Source organism: Dufourea novaeangliae, unplaced genomic scaffold (genome assembly GCF_001272555.1).
Source record: "Dufourea novaeangliae isolate 0120121106 unplaced genomic scaffold, ASM127255v1 scaffold379, whole genome shotgun sequence".
Classification (NCBI taxonomy): domain Eukaryota; kingdom Metazoa; phylum Arthropoda; class Insecta; order Hymenoptera; family Halictidae; genus Dufourea; species Dufourea novaeangliae.
The window spans coordinates 122,991-142,479 of NW_015374290.1; the positions used below are offsets into that span (position 1 = coordinate 122,991).

The 19,489-nt window shown below is 50.1% G+C and overlaps 1 protein-coding gene across 1 annotated transcript in view; it reads right to left on the reverse strand.

Annotated features, from left to right (window-relative positions):
• Window positions 1-16,806, reverse strand: part of LOC107192771 (protein turtle) — a 22,953-nt gene extending 6,147 nt beyond the window's left edge. The window contains exons 1-12 of the mRNA XM_015582107.1: window positions 16,800-16,806; window positions 16,089-16,406; window positions 13,723-13,998; window positions 9,458-9,745; window positions 8,501-8,910; window positions 8,131-8,402; window positions 7,820-7,992; window positions 7,433-7,501; window positions 6,052-6,132; window positions 3,659-3,844; window positions 3,296-3,523; window positions 2,962-3,055 (exon numbers count right to left, since the gene is read on the reverse strand). Of these exons, the coding sequence (XP_015437593.1) occupies window positions 2,962-3,055; window positions 3,296-3,523; window positions 3,659-3,844; window positions 6,052-6,132; window positions 7,433-7,501; window positions 7,820-7,992; window positions 8,131-8,402; window positions 8,501-8,910; window positions 9,458-9,745; window positions 13,723-13,998; window positions 16,089-16,406; window positions 16,800-16,806 (2,402 nt within the window). The remainder of the gene's footprint in view (window positions 1-2,961; window positions 3,056-3,295; window positions 3,524-3,658; window positions 3,845-6,051; window positions 6,133-7,432; window positions 7,502-7,819; window positions 7,993-8,130; window positions 8,403-8,500; window positions 8,911-9,457; window positions 9,746-13,722; window positions 13,999-16,088; window positions 16,407-16,799) is intronic.
• Between the last annotated feature and the right edge of the window lie 2,683 nt (window positions 16,807-19,489).

The following is a 19,489-nucleotide window of genomic DNA, read 5'->3' on the forward strand; positions in this document are numbered from 1 at the left end:
TCTCCGAAGCCTCTCGATTCCCGGCTGAAATTTTCAAGCTCGCGTTGGCTCTCTTCTGATCCTTGCTCTGACCGCGATCCTCGAGCGTCGATCGTCGAGGTTCGATCAGGACCGTGTTCGTAGTCTGAAAATTAATGTACAATCGTTCTTCTCCTTCGTCGAGTTGTCGAAAATTCAAAAGACATTGAACAGGTACTTCCGTCGGCCGTTTCTGTCAACGGAAGATCCTCGGTTTTTTCTTTCCGAGACTACGAATCCGATCCTGCGAGTGAAAATCATGGCAGTGGCTGAACCGTTCAGCCCGTTCTGGATATACGTGTAGGTATAAACGTGCGTTATCGGCTCGTTTCGTGAAAGCCCTCGGAAAAAACACGGAAGATACGTACACGCGTTTGCGCGAGGGTGCAAATAAAAAAACGGAGGGAGGCTTATCGCGAGGGTGACGCCGATGGATGGGAGCGTTGCAGACATATCCAAGTAGCCGGGAGAGAAGCCATTCCCGTCGTGTTCTTATTTCCGACGGACAATAAAATTCCTATCGACCGTACCGAACACGTGTTGGCACTCGCGGAAGCAATCTGCGAATACGCAGATAACGAATTCGCGTTGTCGTTTTATGCGAGAAGAGCTACGGCGTATTCGTTTACGGTATTTTATCGCGTCGGATCACGTCGTCGATTCGAATTAATTTTCGATTTCGCGGGGAACAATTTATACGCGAACTGAGCCGTTCGGACCACTTACAAATACACCGCGCGCACAGACAGTTTAATAGTATCGGCGTAAATATCAAACGAGCATTAATTGCGTTAATACAAACATTTATGATCATCGGCAGCAGCTGGGCGCCGCAACCATGGAAATTCGAGCACGGCATTAGTAATATTTTCGTGGCTAACCAAATAGCAAAAGTGGTTCGAATTCGATTTAAAAGGAGAGACGAGAGGAACGGCCGAATATATCGTATGATATAACATACGTACATACATACATATGTGATACGGATGCCGCTCCGGTAGGTACACCCATGCGATAAGCCCGCGAGGATTTCGAGAGAGGGTTTGGTTCATTGTGTTCCGCGGTATACGGTATAAATGTTCGATAAAATAACACGCAAACGAGGAGGCAGAGGAGAAATTGCGTCAATGAAAATGAAGGGTGGTGAATGAATTACCGCGCAAAAAAAGTATTCCGACCGGTCGGCGGTGGATGAACGAACGAAAACAAAACCGTGGTGAGGACGATAGGGGTGTGGGGGAGAACGGGGAAACATAGAAGAGGGAAAGAAACGGGCGTCCAACGACGACAAACGAAATGGCTCGTCGCGAGAAACAAAAGCGACATACGATCCAGAATAGGCATCACTGCAGTCGTATTGTGGACTTTTGGATGCCACGATGGAAATCATAATATGTAGTCGGCTGAGTACCCGCTGCTACACGTGCAGTCCGCTTGGCGTGATTCCGCAAAGCTCTGAACACCTCGGTGTTATCGAGGCCGATTTTCATTATACGTACGTACGGTTCGTCGGGAAATGCGATGACGCCGGCGAGCGTGCTCTCTCACGACCGTTTTCTCTTTATCGACTACTTTCATTATTATTGGTTTTTTTTTCATTTTTTTTTTTTTTTTTTTTTTTTTTTCTTTTTTGTTTGCGTTATCGTTCAGTTAACTCTGTTCTCTCTGTTTTTCTTTTCCGCTTGTCGTGTCGACGGAGGCTGCACGCTAACGCGACGGGACAATGGCGCGTGATTCGAGCGACTCGCGCGCTTGGTCTGATCCATGATCTACTTTTACTACTTAAAATGTATTACATATGTATACGTACGCTGATAGAAGCTTGCTAATTATTCTATCGCACACGGGAGAATTTCGTCATCTACCGAACTATTTGAGGCGAGTCGAATAGCTCGGCGGATCCGGTTTTCCTACTCGGCTCACACGCGGAATTGCTCGCCTTTGTGGACCAGGCCGAGCGCGAAAGTATCGCTCGATCGTTCCTTCGTGCTCGAAAAATTCGCAACAGTGCACGCGCGTAGAGACGGACGCGGAACAAGTGCGTCGGGAAATCGTTTGACGATCATCGAAACGGATCGGTCTCCAACCTCGTCCAAAATACCTCTGCTGCTGCGGTTTAGTCTGCCGTTTTGCGATCGCTACAGGTTGCTCGCGTGGTGTCATGTATGGCGCAAGATCAAAAGAGATCTTTTCTCGTTTTGTTTGCTTCTCTTACACGCGTCCCTTCGCTTCGTTCGTCCTTTCCGATTACAGACAAGTGAGCTCTGTTCTCGAAAAACTGGATCGAGTCGACGGGGGGAAGGGGGAGAGAGAATTTCATCAACGATCCCTCCCATCCCCGCGTCTCTCGTGACTTACAATTTAATCGAGCATACGTCCGTAGAAATGAGCTATCGTTCGTCCAATAATGCATACTTACATTTCGCCCGAGATCGGTGGTTTATCGAACGAACGATGTACGTTTATCATCTAGATGGTAGATAAATCTCGATATATTCGTGAGAATATAAATGTATATGCATAATTAGGTATAAATAACTCGAATATTTTGTCATCTATAGATTACTCGTGAGAGGTTTCGTAAATGCTTGCGGTGCTTCGGTCGCCTAATGCTCGTAAGAGGGGGTGGAGTGGACTTAATTGCTATCTCTGGCTAAACCTAAGTGATGTATATATCTCGTCGAGGTCTCATCCGCACCGTCCCTTCTTTCTTTTTTATCGGATGTAATCTAGACGTTCGTGTCTCGAATTCTACACGCTGTACGCGTACCCGAACAATTTCTCTCGCGATCATTATTCATGGGCAGCGCGAATGCGACCTCCTTGGTCTACGTCCTCGATCTGGTATTAATCTTCGGGAGATCCCCGTTAATGGGATCGAAAAAAATTACGTGAGTCGAAACCTGTATGAGCAAAATCGAACGTCCGGAGATTGACACTCACTTTTTCAAAGGCACTGTTCCCTGGGGCGCCTGCCCTGCGCCGTTCCTGGCGTCGGTGACCCGGCAGGTCACCATACTATACGCTGAAAGCAGTTCTACAACGTTAGAAAATTATGTTAATTTGATAGGGGTCCAGGTTCACAGGCGCTCGCCCAGCTCCTGCGTTACCTGGTCGACGTCGCTTCCTTCTAGAACTTCTTACCGATCGAAACCTTTCAAAAAAGTTCACGGAAGTAAACGTGTCGACCGGGAGCCCAGGTGCAGGCCAGACTCGACGAGTATCAACGATGAAAAAGGGACGCGTTGCGCGTCTCGGTGTCCCCGTGCTGTCCTACCTTTCTCCTGTTTTCGTCTCTTCCGTTTATTGCATATCTTCACCGCGCATATACTCAGGATAATCGCGACGATGAAGAAGAGTATACCACCGACAACGCCTGCGGTGATGGCCTTGTGCTTCACCCGGGCCGGTACGGGAAATTTCACCTGCTCGCTGGCGCCGTAGTTCGTCGCCGAGTTCGCGAACACTTGGAAATAGTAGGTCCTACCACCGACCAAATTCTTCACTGTATTCGCCAGTGAAACATGAAACAAAGAATCGAGAAATCCGGTTGAACTCGAAACGTACCAGTGGTTACCCGATCTAATCCGATCTATCGTTATGGAAGTTTTAATGGCGAAACGCCACCGGAATTACCTACCCAAATAACTGGTTTCCTCGGGTCGGATTTGTCCCTTGTTGAGCGTTTTCCAGGGTCCATCCGTCTTGTACTTAATGGTATAGTACTGAATCAGGTGGTTGCGTTCCACGGGTGCTTGCCAGGTTATCAGGAAACCGTTACTGATCTCTGTCACCGTGAGATTCTTCGGTGGACCTGGCTTTGGTCCTGACGATTTAAATCGAATTAGCGTCGCCGTCGTGAGTAGCGTTCATAGAGGTAAGCAGTCTAGACGATAGATAATCACGGGACGAAAATGCTTTCGTTTCTCGGTATAGCGTTTGTTTGCGTTTCGACCGTGGTCGACGTTCAGGATTTCGAGAATTTCCGTGCGCGGCACGTCACGGCTCGCGAGCTGATTCTACGGTTACGGGAGAAACGCCGTCGCTTGGCGAATTGGGATTACGGTCGTTAATAACGCTAACGAATGTATGCCGGAAGCAATTAGGTCGTAACGTTATACATGTATGCAAGTTGCGACGACAGAAGATGACCTCACGCGTCTCCGATTCCATCAAGGAGTTGCATCAACATGGTACCACGGCCGGCTGTCGTTGCCAGCAGCGCGTCGGGATAACATTACCACTGGTCGAGATTTATTTGTCATCGGTTCGTTTAATAAACGGTAATTGCTCGTTGGAAAAGAAAAAGAACGATTCCGAACCGTGGAGAGAGGATTGAAATGCAATAATTTGCAAACGAGAAACCGTTGTTCTTGTTACGATGTGAATTCTCCTCGGTTATATTCGCGATTATTTGCGAACGTTAAACAACAGCACGATACAATACGATCAATTTTCACGATTTAAAAACATACAGCTCGCCGAAACAGCCTATATTTCCTATTTTCGCGATCGTTTCTGCGGTATTTACAATGTACCGTATTTGTTAACTTCATTTCCACTGGGCGGTGCGGGTTGCGCCGAATAAATTGTCGGCCGCACACAGACGAGCGTGCGCGTGCATTAGGAAATTCGAAAACGGGCAAATGCAACGAGAGAGTCGTGTCCGCGCACGCGCGCGCGCGCGCACGTCGTCTGTCTCTTTCAACGTGCCCGGGCATAAAAATATAAATGGTTTCTCGATGGAGGCGTCGATGCACCTGGGAGTAGCGCGTATAACCGAAACGCCGAGGTTATTGTATTCGCGAAAAGCTTTTTACCAACGTAACTGGTAGGAGTGGCTGCAATTAATTCGCGCAGCTCGGTTGAATGGAAATTTTTCCCCGCCACCGAATACTTCCGTTTTTTGTTCGACCGCCCACCCTCCATTGCGACGAATCTCCGCGCGAATACGACACTCCTGTCCCGATAATTTCAGACGAGTTCCCGGTCCGGCCAAAATACACATAAATTATCCACCCTCGGGGCATATTTAATCTCGGGATAAAATCGTCAATCCGTTCACCCCCGGCTTTTATTCCTCGTTCCATTTTCACGAATTCTGTCCCTGTAATTTGGAAACGATTAAGTGCTCCGATTAGACGGTGCTTATCGAATCATCCGAGATTCTCTCGTTCGCGCGAATTGAAAACAAGGCGGTTTCACGCACGAGCCAGCCAACTACCGAGAAGAAAATCGAATCGTACTAATCGGTGAGAGTTTTGGCATCGATGTAAGATTTAGGGGCTGGACGATGTTCAACGATAAATATCAAACAGCAATTGCGCGTGGCACGAGTCTTCGATTAACGTTTTCATTCCTCACCGGAAACAAGAGGTGCGTGCTCGTAACTTTGATGAAATCGGGTGCGGTCGATGAAATAGTCCGTTTGAACGAGCGTACTGGGACCTCGTAAAACACTGTCGCGGCGAATTTTTCTGTCAAGCGGAAGGTAGAAAAACAATTCACGGCACCGAAACAGAAGAAACGAGCTCTGGATTCCGCGAGTGACAACTGAATCGTCCGAAACATAATATTCACTGTTACGGGGTGCTTCGTGTGCGTGTATTTTCTGACTTTTGAACTGTTCCTCTTCTCGACTCGTGATCGATACCTACGCGTTTCGGAGCTATTGACCCGAATATAATAATGGTTAATCCTTCGGTTTGAAGAACTGTAACGGGGGAGCAAGGCGGTGGTCGGAGGGTTTCCCTTGTTTCTGCTTGAATGTACAATATTACGTGGTTTCGGCAAGGTGGTGGATCGACGGAACGAATCGGAGGGTGCGCTGTGGTGGGTGTCCGGAGGGTGGAGAAAAGGGAAATAAATCGTCGGGTTCGCTGGAGGGGCTAAATGAAATCTTATATTAAACGTAATACGAGAGATCTGAAAGTAACGACTGCAATAAAAAAGGAATTAACATAGTACAAGTAGGCGAAGAAGAAAGCGTAAGAGCAGAAAAGAGGAAGGGTAAATAAAAAGAAAAGTCGATACCTTTCGGGCGCATGATTGGCGGGAAGACTGGGTTGCCCGTGGAATCGGTCGGTAATATGAGAGTATTATAATCTAAGATGTCTGAAACGAGAGAAAACAAAACGGCAAACGTGAGAAATGAAGGGGATGGAGCGGGTGACGTTATCACGGCGGCGGTAGCAGTGGTGACGGTGACGGTGACGGTGACGGTGACGGTGACGGTGACGGTGACGGTGACGGTGGTCGTGCCGTAATAACGGGTTGGACCGGAGGAGAGATCCTCGCGAATCCGATCCACCGGAATTCTCGTTAAGCTGGCTGTAATCGCGTTACTCGAGGCAGGCTAACGAGTTTCGAGACCGCTGATGCGTGGACAGCGACGGATGGGGACGGAAAAAGGCAGAAATTGAAGGGCGAGGAAGAAAGGCCGTCGGAACATGTGTACGTTGCTCGGTTGGGGGCGAAATTTCCCGTTGCGCGAAAGGGCACGCGCGTTCGCGGATTATTAGTGGGAATTTCTGGCCCCGACGCGTTATTAATATGGAAATGTTGGAAAAACGGAGCCGCGCGGCCGGGGCCACGTTTCCCGTTCTCACGGGATTACGAACCGCGCACAGATGTACCAAATAGAGATTCACGAGATAGAGATTTACGAGGGTTGGAGGCTGGGTGGAACGAGAAACGAAGGGGACGAGACCGAGAGATCGGTGGGCTTCTTCTTCGTTCGGAACGGGGGAACCGGATAAAAATCTGTACTGGTTTCGTCGAGGAAAAATCGAGGCACCGTGTGTACAAATGGAAGGCAATGAACCGGCGGATTCGAGGGAAGGAAATAAAAGCGGAAACAGAATGAACGGCTCGATGGGTTTTCCGATACGATAAGTCGCGACGGAAGTCTTCGTTCCCTTTCTCTTTCTCGTTGCCTCTTTCTCCTCCACCTCCACCGTCGTCTACTCCTCCTCCTTTACCGCTCTACTGTAATGTTCCCATCGGTCTCTGCCGCATCTATGTTTCTCTCTGTTTCTCGATTCGACCGACATTTCAACGTAACTTTGAAATTCTCGTGCAGAATCGGTATTTTCAGGAGAGCTCCATAGAGGCTGGTCACCGGAAGAGGGTAGAGGCCAGGAGCAGGGGATGGAGGAGGGCTTGTTCCGCGCGAGGCATCTTTACGAAATCGTTCAATCGGGGTTCTTTGTTAGCGAAGCGAGCCCGTTTTTAGGGAGAATCTCGAGTCCGGACTGTTTTATGGTCGATCGCGTTCGAATACAAGATCGTCCCTTTGATTTCTCTGCCACGGCTTTGTATCGGGTCGAGTTGTTTCGACGCTTCAACTCGTCGAGATTGTCTCCGAACGAACTTGCTCGCGATTAATTAGCTGCGATTCTATCGACGATCTTACCGCTTTGATCCGTGGCTGCTGCTTGACCGGCGCTCGAGGATGGAGTCGCTGAATGCGTCAGTGCCACGTCTTCGAGGACGAAGCGACGGAAAAAAAGAAGGAAAGAGTTTGCACAGGAGGCAACTGTTAGTTGGTTAATACGGACGAGGTGTGTTAGTTGCGTTACTAGTAACAGACGTTTGGAAAACGAACGCCGCGAAACGGAGGATTCCGGAATTTCGATCGAAGGCTAATATAATATTTTATTCGGCAAGAATACGTATTTCCCGTACGGGCATTTCTAGACCTTGACCCCGTGCACTGTACAGCTATTCGGAGAATAGCATTCGTTCGGACCGTTACACGTTACACGATACAGAAGAAAGAGAGTAAAGAAACGGTTGTTACCAAGTGTCCTGACGGTAATCACTTTGCTCAGCATCCCATCGCCCAAGGCATTCTTCCCGATTACTTGGAACTCGTACAGCGTACCTGGCGTCAGTCTGTTGATCGTCACCGTTGTGCTACCCGAAGGAGTCACCGGAATCGTTTCCCATTCCGACGTACCCGATTCTCTGTACCTGCGTGAAACGAGACGAGTCTTCTTTCAGAACTGTCCGTGGGCTAAGAGTACCATACCGAGACATTTCCGATCCCTCGTTTCGCGTGTATTTCGTGTATATTCGCCCATCGAACGCAGCCAATGGTGTCCGCCTTACCAAATGGTATAGTCCTGCTTGTAGTCTGGCCCACCGGAGTAACCTGGCAGCCAAGTCAACGTGACAGAGAACTCGGTCGCGGTCCCAGAGACGTTGTAGGGGGCGTGTGGTTGCGTGCCCTCGACGATCAGTTGCGTCGAGGCCGATATGGTGGCCACCTCGTTGGACGCGACGCACTGGTAGAATCCAAAGTCCGAGCGTCGCAGGCTCTCGATCGTCAAGTTGCCACCGGCGGGCTTCATCCGATTTCGTTGAAGGAGCACGCCGTCTCTCTGCGCAATCAAAATCGCGAGGCAATCGTTAAACGAATATAACTTATCCGTAATGCATGCCGCGGAATGAAACTCGCTGAATAGAGGGACGCGCGTACCCTGTGCCATTGTATCGATGGTTTCTGGGTGCCCTCGGCCTCCTGTGCGTCGCAGTGCATCTCGACGGTCTCACCGACCTTCTTCTGATAAATTGGTTCCGGCTCGAGGGTGAACACAGGCGGATTTCGCACGAGGACCTCCATCGGCCCGGAGCTACCCTGCGTGCCCTGCGCGTTGTAAGGCGTGCAGGTGTATCTGCCTTGGTGATTCTCATTGACCCGTGTAAAGAGCAGGGAGCCGTTGTTCATGACGACGATATCCTTGGTCTGATAAGGCTCGAGCAGCCGTTTGTCCTTTGTCCAGGTCACGTACTGAAGGGGTGGATTCGCTTTTATGTAACACTGGACCACGCCGGCCAAACGGAACGGCAGGTACTGGACTGTGGGGGTGAACGTAACCTTCGCCGGATCTGACAAATAAGAACCGTTCGGGCACTTTTAATCCTGTTATCAGACTGGATCGCGCACGAATTGGCATCACCAGTTTGGACTTGAAAACTGTTATCGAAGAACCTAAATTTCAGACTATATCGGTTTCGGTTTCGGTTCTTATATCAGCCCCCATATCAGTTCTATAACCGTTATTTTTTTAGCTTCTGTATAAGTTCCAAAACGGTTACAGAACCGATTGTCGTAACGATTGTAGAGAATTTTATAATAAATAAAATTACAACACATTACAGTTATAGATTACTATGTATAAGCAAAATTTATTTCAAAATTATTACGAGTAGATATACGTAACCTTGTATGGAACCTAAGGTAGGAATTTATATAAAACCCAAAGAAGTAACGGTTATAGAATTGTTATGGGAGCTGATAAGTCTCAAAATGTAGGTTACTCGGAATAAAGGTTCTTGATAACTGTTTCAGTCGGAACTTTTATATAACAGTTTGAAGTAGTTATTTTCGGAACCGTTTCAAGCCCAGCCGGTTTCGCAGGTTTTCGATACTCACACTCCACGTTGAGATAAGCACTGGCGCTTTGCGGATCACCGATACCGTTGGTTACCTCGCAAAGGTACTGGCCCGAGTCGTCGGCGCTGACGGGATTGATAACGAGGCTGCCGTCCACCTTGATCGAGACCCTCGTGTCCAGCGCCGACACCTCCGTGACCGGTGCACCCTCCCGAAACCATCGCACGGTCACGTTGCCCGGGAGAGCCTTTGCCTCGCAGGAGAATTGCACCTTCTCGCCCTCCAGTTTCGTTTGATTCGTGGGAGGCACAGTGATCACTGCTCCGCCTGTAGATCAGAGCCGATAAACGTTAATTCGTCGAATCGTAGCAAGAACCGCGGATAATCGGAAAGCTGGGAAAACATCGTTATAGAGTACACGAGTCGTCGATAACTAACCGGAACCCAGCCACGCTACCGCCGACCTGTCGACGTCAGTTGTCTCGTCCCTCCGATGCCCCCGATGCCGGAAATACGTTGGCCAACTAATATCCTGACCGAAACGATGGACCCCGTGGATGCTTTTAACTTGTACCCTCGTCTGCGGAAGCGCGGCACGAAACGAGATTTCATCGTTCGACCGTTAGCGTTCCCGTGAAAACTAGACCGCGAAACGACGTCGATGGACATACAAACGAACAGGCCGGATAGAGATATTCTCTGTATCAACGAGACGACGTGGGTGGGGGGCAGGGGGTTCGATTGTTTTACCTCCCCCCACGTTCAATAAAGAGACCGATAAATATTCGGTCAAAGTTTTCGTTTCGACGTATTTTCGTATGCGGGCGAGAGAAGTCGAAATCGACTCGAAGGAGTTTCACGCGAAGAAAAGAACAAAGGACCAGTGACGGTGGGGAGAAGCGAGGAGAGTGTATCTGGAGCAGGAGGCCCCGACACTCGGGAAACCGCCTTTTACTCGAACGACTTTTCGCTTCGAGTCGTCGTAAAAAGGATCAACAGGGTGCATTATATTCTCGTCGATATCCAAGAGGTCTCCCCCATCCGTACTCGAAGAATTTTAAAACTTGCGGCTTTCGAGAGGGAAGCCGGAGGAGCAAGTTCCTCGTCGTCGCGGCGGCGGCGACGGCAACGACGACGGCGAATATCTTGACGTATAATGGGAGGGACTCGATCACGGCCGACAAAAGACCGAACTTCTTCCCGGCATTCAGCAGTATTTTCTGCAATCCGATTTATCGTCACTCGTCGGGAATTAAGGTGGCTCCTCCGCGTGGTCGTGGGAACCAGCCCACCTTCTCGATTTAGAAACGTACCTACGTACATATGTTATAGGTATAGGTATACTATTCGGTATAAGTATAAATATACTTCCGAATCACCCCGTGATATTCTCATCCTCGAGAGATCATTCGTTGGGCAAAACAGAATCGGCACTAACGCCAGGGGGATGTTTCGGACCGAAAATAAAATAACGCTGGAGAAAATAACGCTTCTAACGGAAACGAACTCCGTCGCAAGCTTTAACTTTCAACATAAATTTCGAGCGCCTTTGTTCGAGTTACTACGAAGAATGTTTACGAGCACGAAGGAAACGATTCCAGGGAACGACTTTCCGTATCAAGAAGAGCAACGACCGAAATTATTCGGCCCTTTGTCGCGTTGTCGCTTGTCGCTCGTCTTGCTTCGAAACAATGGGAGGTCGCGGTTGAATGCACGCGAACGCGCCGCGAGTCGAAAACCGCAAGCCGCGCCGCGAGCGTGCCGCGGATTCCGCGACGCTGAAAACGGCAAGTTAACTTTGCGGACAAAGCAAGGCTTCTCTCCCCCCCCCCTCCCCTCCCTCGACTCGCCCCGATAAACGGGCCAATGAAATTCACGAGAATTCAACCAGCGGATTGTGCCCCGTTCACGCGGTCCTCGAATGAATTTAGATGCAGCGACACGGTAAATATTCAGGAGTCCAATCTAAAAGTTTCCCGTTGCCTCACTTAATGTTCTTTCGTTCGCGAGACCGGCGAATTAGAGAACCGCGGAACGCGTGCAAATAATTCTCATTACGGGGAGATACGAGACGAGACGAAACACCGCCGTGCCGCTTCTCTTGTATCAAATTGTCCCTCTTTGCGGGAAAATGAAGTGTATTCAACGATCGCCTTTGGTAATTTTCGCGGGAAGCAGCCGTGTTTCATCGCGACACACGGTCGAGGAGACGAGAGCGATGGCGGCGGCGGCGGCGACGACGACTCGGACGGGGGATGAATTTCGGAGTGGAAGCTCGGTAAATATTCAAAGAGCGGATTCAAAAGTTTCACGCCGGCGAGAGGAGCAAGTTCGGTCGGGCTGGGTTGCACGAGGATCCTCCTCGCATTAGTGCCGTAGTCTGTCGACGGCGTTTTATACGCGAAGAGTACGAGGTGGCCCCGTCTACTTTGCACCCGCGTGACTGCGCGTTGAGACTCTGCCGTGGACGGCAACTGTTTATTAGTCCGAAACTTTCGCCAGACTTTCGGTCGCTGCTATAAATCTCGCTCGAAAGCCGACAGTCCGGGTCGTTGGATTTTTCTGTCCGCATTGGACGAATGGGGGGGGAGGTCCTCGGTTGAGATTCAAGATCGCGTTTACAACTAGACTCATTGGCCGATCGATTTAAAACAACACACTTCCGTATCTCAGCCGATTCATCGGTCGTCAAGCGATGAATAGTGGCGTGAACGCGAGAAAACCGACGCGTTGGTCGGCGTAGTAAATCGACGAGTCGTTAACCGTAGCAAAAGCCAGGGCGGATGGGGAAAGGAAGCACGCGATGATGAAGACGAATGTTCCCCCGGGCTAGTAACGAAGCCTACAAATCTGCGGCGTTCGTGGAAAATGAGCCCAGGCTGGAAGGGAGGAAAAACACCGATCGACCGTCCCCGCACACACCGAGCGCGGGGGTGCGCGCGGTGAACGAGACAAATCGCCTTTTAACTCGCCCCTTCGCGAGGAACATCCTAATTGGTTCGTGGTACGAGCGGCATCCGGAACGTCTAATGCTTCAACCGCTTTACCTAACGCGAGTTTTATCGCGAACGAGCACAGGCCTCGATACCAACGGACGCATCGACTCCTCGGCGAGCTGCTCGAGAGTATAATGGATGTTTGCCCGGATATTTCACGATAGAGGGAAAAGTTTCGTACATACCACCCGAGCGAACAATTGAAATAATCCGAACACTACGAAGGCACAACCGGTGCTGAGGCGTGGGCTGTTTTTGTACTCCTTGGGGGCGGGATACGAGTCTATACGTGTATCCGAGTACCGGCTCGCGGCTGGTAGGTGGCGCGAGAACTACCACTTTGCGGCAATAACTCGAATGCCCCTTAATTAAAATATGCACCGCGGAGGGAACGCCGCGGAAAGTTACATAGAAGTTGAAACGGCCCCCCGACTGGTCAATTTCACGAGCGCTCTAAAGACGTTTGGAGATTAAAAGTGACGTAAAAGTTATACCGTTACCGGGGACATTTCAGCGGTCCCATTGGGGGCGATTCGGTTAAACGAGACTTTAAGAAGTTCCATAAAATCGCCGGTAAGAGCGTGGCTGGCTCGGAACAGAGCGTACCGGAGAATCACCCGACCATCTTCAAGCTATCCTCGAACGATCCTCGAACGATCCTCGAGCAATCGACCCGATGACGACGCACGGGAGCGATCGTCCGATCGATCGACGATAATCGGTCGCGGAAATTTCTCCCGGACGTCGACACGAATCCGGCGGACGAGCAACAAAAACCTACGGGGTCGCGTCGAGGCATTTTCTGGCGTCGCGGTTATCGGAATTTCATTATCGGCGCTGGATCGATTACCGTCTACCGAAAATACCCCGATAACTTCTAATAACCCGGCCGGTAATTATCGTAACGATCTGGCGTGCATTAATTATCCGCGCGCGGATAAATTCTTCGCTCGAGCTTCGAAATAGAGGCCGCACGGTTCACCGGATTCTCCGTGAAACCGGAAGACGACTCGAATAAATCGGATTACGGTTTCGCGTTCTCCGTTTCAATTTCTATTCAAAGGGAGAACGATTTCGATTCGTCGCTGGAACTTTGCGAACGACGGCAGAAAAAAGGATTTGCCATAATTTTCAGTCGCCTGGGTCTTTAAAGAAACATTCTGTTTGTCGACTTATATTCGCGATTCTTATCCGGCCATTGATTTCCACGACGACTGGCAAGTTTCTAACGCGAAGACAGGGTTCCATAGAACCGTAACGTCGCGACGTCGAAAACTCGTGGATGAGTTCTCCGATTATCTTACTCACCTGCGATTATAACGCGGGCCGTGTGACTGATCTGACCCTCTCCGTTACGCGCTATGCACGTATAATCCCCGATATCGTCGTTCTTGATCGTCGCAATCCTAAGCTCGGTGCCGTCGTTGAATATTCCGATGGTAGCCGACGGCTCGACCGGGTTCGCGTCCTTGTACCAGAGGATTTCCGGCGTCGGCGTGCCTTCGGCTTGGCAGTTCAATATTATTGCGTCGCCCACATTCACGTAGATCATGTCCTCCGGTATGATGCTAAACTTTGGCGGTGCTGTGGAAAACAAACGGCCCGCTTTTACCAAATTTGTCCAGGCTAAAGACAAACCTAGGAACTACGGTGGAAGCAATCGAGAGGAAAAACATTCGACCAGCCCGATTCTAGTTCGTCATTATTGATTGTGGGCCAAACGGGAATAGAAGGAAAAGAACGAGACTTTTATGGGGTCGACGACCGATGGCGATGATGCATTATACCGAGGAAACGTCATTTAAGGGGGAACAATCAAATCCTCGAATCGCGTCGCGTGGACGCTTAGGAACCGCTTCCGCGGTACTCTTCGAACGTTTTTATCCTCGATGAGTTTCCACCCGGTAGAAATCGCGGCGGAGGCGGCGGCGGCTCTTCAACGACATCGACAACAACCGCGATACAAAGGACCATCCATTTTCGTCGCGCAAAGCGTGCTCTTTGCGGTGTATTCGAGAACAGAGACGACAGTCGAGATCGGAGACAATAAAGAACATAGAAAACCGGCGACAGGGCCACAGAAGGGAAATCCTTGGTGGGAGACGTTGGGAAAATTCACTGAAATATCGCGGGAGCGTCGACGAGATTTCGAGCACTTGGAATCGCTTTGTGGCTCTTTCTTCTCCGTCTCTTGGTTATATTGGGTGGAATGGCCCGCGGTTTACCGCGTATTTTCGGAAGTTTCCATCGAATTACCGCGAACGTCGCGGTGTAAGCGACGACCGAGAAGAAACGGAAGAGATCGAGGCACGCAAAGCCGAAGGCGAAAACACGGGGACGGAAACAGGGACAACAGTTTACGCGTGTAACGCGAGCAAACGTCCGGGCAGAGACGACTCGAGAAAAAGCACAAAGGGGTCTGAACGCTTTCGCTGGCCGAGTGCTTCTCCCTTTGACGCCGTTGGCATAATCCTTAGTCGACGCAATCGTCGCTCGCCACTGACGTTACCCCGTCATCGTCGTTGTCGTCGTCGTCGTCGTCAACTAGAGGACGTCGAGTGTGGCCGTGGGCTCGACGAAGGGGGTCGTGGGAGGCAGACAACGAGGGAAAACAGAAGACGAGGAGAAAACGTCGGTGACGTGACGAGAGGAAAAAGGAAGACGCGACATTTCCTAAGCCATCTAAATGTTTCTCTTCCCCGGGGCCGTTCGTCGTCGTTTACGGCCGAACAAAACGCGGCAATAAGTTTTTCTTTCTCCTCGCTACCATTTTTCCCGTTCGCAGTTGCTATCGTTCGGTTCACTGACCCCGTCCTCGACGTCCTCCTCCTCGTCGTCGTCCCGTCGGCGTAACGCGTAAAACTTTATCGCATCGCTCGACGGAAGAATTGAATTGAATTCACCGAGAACGTCACCTCCCTTTCCTTTTCCTACCGTTTCTTTTTTATTCCTCCGTTCCGCCTCCCTGTTATCGGTGACGCTTACCGGATTTTCTTTTCCATTTTACTTCGCGACGGTGGAAGACGCGGCGAATCGGTGCACGGACCCTGCTCCCTTCGAGGGTATAAAAATTTACAAGTCCTTGTAAAACGATAGGATGTCGCCCGCGGACTCGGCCAAGTTTCCCGCCGTTACAGGCGCCGTAAAACTACGCTAGTCGTCGTGCCCGTAAAATCTTCTTAAGCTCTAGGTAATATTAATGAGACTCTCCGAGGTGCAATCGACGTAACTTCACCAACTCGACCGCGAAATGGATAGAACTTTCGACTATAACTGCGCTCCCGCGGTGCTCCGACCGTCCCTTATTACCGCAATTAAGTACTTCTTAATCGATACGGCGACGTCGCGAAATCTCGTTGCTTAACGCGGTTAACATCTACGAGCGGAAATTTTTCGAGAACGAAGACGACAGAGGAACGAAGCTACCGAGCACTAATCGCGACCAACGTGTTGTAGTCTGATAAACGAGCGTCGGCAGACCGATTTGGAATCGCACGCGCGATTAAGCGGATCAATCGCGCAGAACGTTTCGCCTAAATGTAAATTGGGAGCCATTAACATCGGTGTCCATTAACCGCAATGTCGAGCAGTCGTCGTCCGTGTCCGCGTAAAGTCGAACGCGATTCTCTCCCTGAAAATGCCATGCGATTCTATAAATATGTTGTACTACTCACCGTGAACGTCCAGGTGGAACCAGGTACCATTCTTGTGACTGTTGGGCGACCTATTGAGGAAGACGACCTTGCACTCGTACCATCCTTGATCGCTCTCACGGATGTCTGTCAGGTTCAGGCTCGCCACGCCATACGGTGAATTCGGGCTGACTCTCGAGACTCGACCTTCGTAACCATCGCCACTGTGGGTCGGATACGACTCGTACCATATGTATATCGGTATCTCCTGCCCCTTGCACCAACACCAACACGCAACATAAACGAGGGATCGCCATGAACGGTTACGCACTGGTGCGAGACACTCTTCGGCGGGATTGTCTGTCGCGCGTCGTGATTCGATTCGATTCGAAAGCTCGTCGTCGAAAGCTAGAGTCGATCGACTCGACTCGACCCAACGATCGTCGCTCCTTTGGAAGACCAAGGAGCACGGAAACGCGTTCGCGACATTGTTGAAAGAAAATCGTGCGCGTTCGACGCGAATACTCGCGATCGTAGTCCAAGACTCGCTCGCACCAGCTTACCGGGATAATGAAATGACAAATGACGAGAGACAGGGGATGCAGCGTGTGTGAAGAGCGGAAACGATCTACGAGCGGTCGCGAGCCGGTTCTCGCCGAGTCCGGGAGGTCCCCCCCCCCCTCGCGGCCGGGAAACGTGACGAGCAAGCGACACGTGTTCCTCTTGTCGATCCAACGAGAAGTCGGGACACACCTGGCATCCTTTTAAATCTGCAATGCTCGTTACGTTTGCTCGGCCGAGGACGTCACACGGCAACTGTCATTTTCCATGCAAGCTTCTACCGAGGCCCACAAAGGAATTCGTTGCGCGCCGATGAAAAAGTAATCCCCAGGCACGGACGTCCGTGCGTGGTTCGATGTGCGTGAACTTAACCCCCCGTTTTTGTGACAAATTCAAAAATGATCGTTGTACCAGTTTTGTACTACGTTCTACCGTCTACAGTTTTATAAAATTTGAAACCGTTTTCGAAAAAAAAAAAAAAAAAAAAAAAATGAAAAAGCTAATTGCTCGTAATATTATTTATTTTTTGAAAACTGTTTCAAATTTTAGAAAACTCTCAACGGTACAACGCGATACGAAACTAGTAGAAACTGGTACAATAAACATTTTTGAATTTTTCACAAATTCGGATGTTACTTCACGCACATCGTGGTTCGAGAAGGCGCTGCTGGGAAAAATCGGGGAGAAACGGACTCCGAAGTTCCATGCGACGCGACGCGAAACGTGCAAAGTCAGCCATGCAAAAATGGATCATCGATCGCAGACAGTGGCCGACGAACCGATCGCGACGGATTAAGAAAGTCAGCCGCGAGCGATCGTTCGATCGACGGAACAATGTCGTTATCTGGGATCGACGATCGTCACGATGCGGCGAAACAATGTCCGGCATAGGAAAGAGGCATTAGAGGCATGCGAGCAACGGATCGATGCTTTCAACGAGAACCAACGAGGAAAGCTATCCCCCGATCGATCTTGCTATTGTTTCCATGCATTTCTCACGAAGCGAACTATAATATAAAACGGTCGTTTTCCAAACGCGTCTTCGCGCCACTATTCGTACGCAACTATCCTACCTCGAATTCAAACGTCGCGGATAAAACACGGATCGAATCGAGCTTTGCGTTAATGTGACCGGTGCAGAATGCGTGGCATTGAAACGAGCCAAGCTACGGTGATCGTGCAAATTAATCCTTCATAGTTACAAATTCCAAGGTGTGAACGGGCATTAACGAGTATCGAATCGAATGGGCGCGCGGCGGGTGTTGGAAAATTGTCAGCGAGGAGGGAAGAACGGATGTTGGTTCGGAACAATCGTTCCCGTTTCATCTCGTAGTCGTCCGAAGGTTCATCGGAGTTCATCGGACCGATTCTTATCGGAATCGAGCGACGGCCTGGTTCGCCGGACAAGAAATCGTACGTAGAATGGGCAATCTGCTCGTGTCTGACACGGAACGGGGCTATTCTACTGGCGCAGGTTTGGCAGCTCGACGCGACACGCTCGATCGAAGGGAAGGAAAAAGTCGAAGGGGGCAAGAAAACTCGCGGACATGCCGTGACGATCGTACGTTGGCCAATGACTGTCCCAGTTGACGGTTTCTATTCCGAGGTGGCCTAGTTGCGGCGACGAACGAGCGTCGTAGTCGTCGGTACTCCCGAGCACGAACCGCACTGATTTCAATATTATTCTCCCCCGAGCGACGGAAAGCTCGTTCGATATCACGATCCCGCGGCGAGTCGTACCGCGCTTGGCCCCGCTGCGACGCGCTGTTTCACCAAGTCCCTCGACAAACAATGAGGGAACGCGTTCCCGCGTCCCAATGTCTCGAACGTGAAAAACAATTGGTCCTTTTTCCACTCTAAAAACTCTTTTCCTCCGGCTCGTTCAGCCGCGACGGGGGAAGAAATTAAGCGCCAGCGAGCTCCTCACGGTGCTGCTTCTAGTTCCCGGTACATTTCACGTTCGATGGGACGAAGATGAACGGGGTGAACGTTCGACGTTCGTTGGAAGCACTTGTGCTAATTCTTGCTCGAACTTCGATGGAAGAATTGTAACAATCGTAGGTGTCGAACGATGGTTTCTCGAAGATCAAACCGAGCTCGAATTTCCCGACTTTCGAATTAATGAAAAGCACTCCTCCGCCGGACGAACCATTGCAGCAGCAGAAGAATGCGCGGAACTGGAATACATTCTGAAGCTGAATGGTACTTTGAAGAAGCACGGGCCAAGCTACCAATTTCGCCTCTTCCCTCTATCGCAACTCTGATCGGTTCCTTCGATCTACGAACTAGCTACGAACTAGAAATGAAAGGCGGGAAGAGGAGGAAAGGCGAACTACTCCCCTCTAGCTGGAATATACGGTTTTATCGCTAGACACGAGCTTGAGCGGAATAAGTCTCACTCCCTCTCGCGCGAATGCTTCGCTTTTACACCTACGCGCGTCGCTTATGTAGGTCAGCCGACTTTGTTTTATTCTCCAGTCGGCGTTCTTTTGTCTCCCTCGTTCTATCGTGTTGGCGCATGTAAAATGTCGTTTCTCCGAAGTTTCAATTTTACAATGCAACATTGTACGTCCAACGACCGTTAATTGACAATTGTTTTCTGCCTCGAACGATTGCCACTGTTGCGATTACTGCACGGTATTGCGAGCAACTTTATTGTCGTCGAACAGGACGCTACTTGGATTTGACACTAGCATGAAGCGAAATAATGCGTTCACGAAGAAATCGTCCACAACAAATGAACATCTTGTTTCCAACTACCGTTTCGATAATTCATGTCGCGGTTCTATGGACTGCAGAATGTACGGTACGCGAACCGTGGAAAATAAAACGACATCGGAAGTTGGGGGGCTCTCCCTCGAGGAACGTAACCCTTTAAGTAC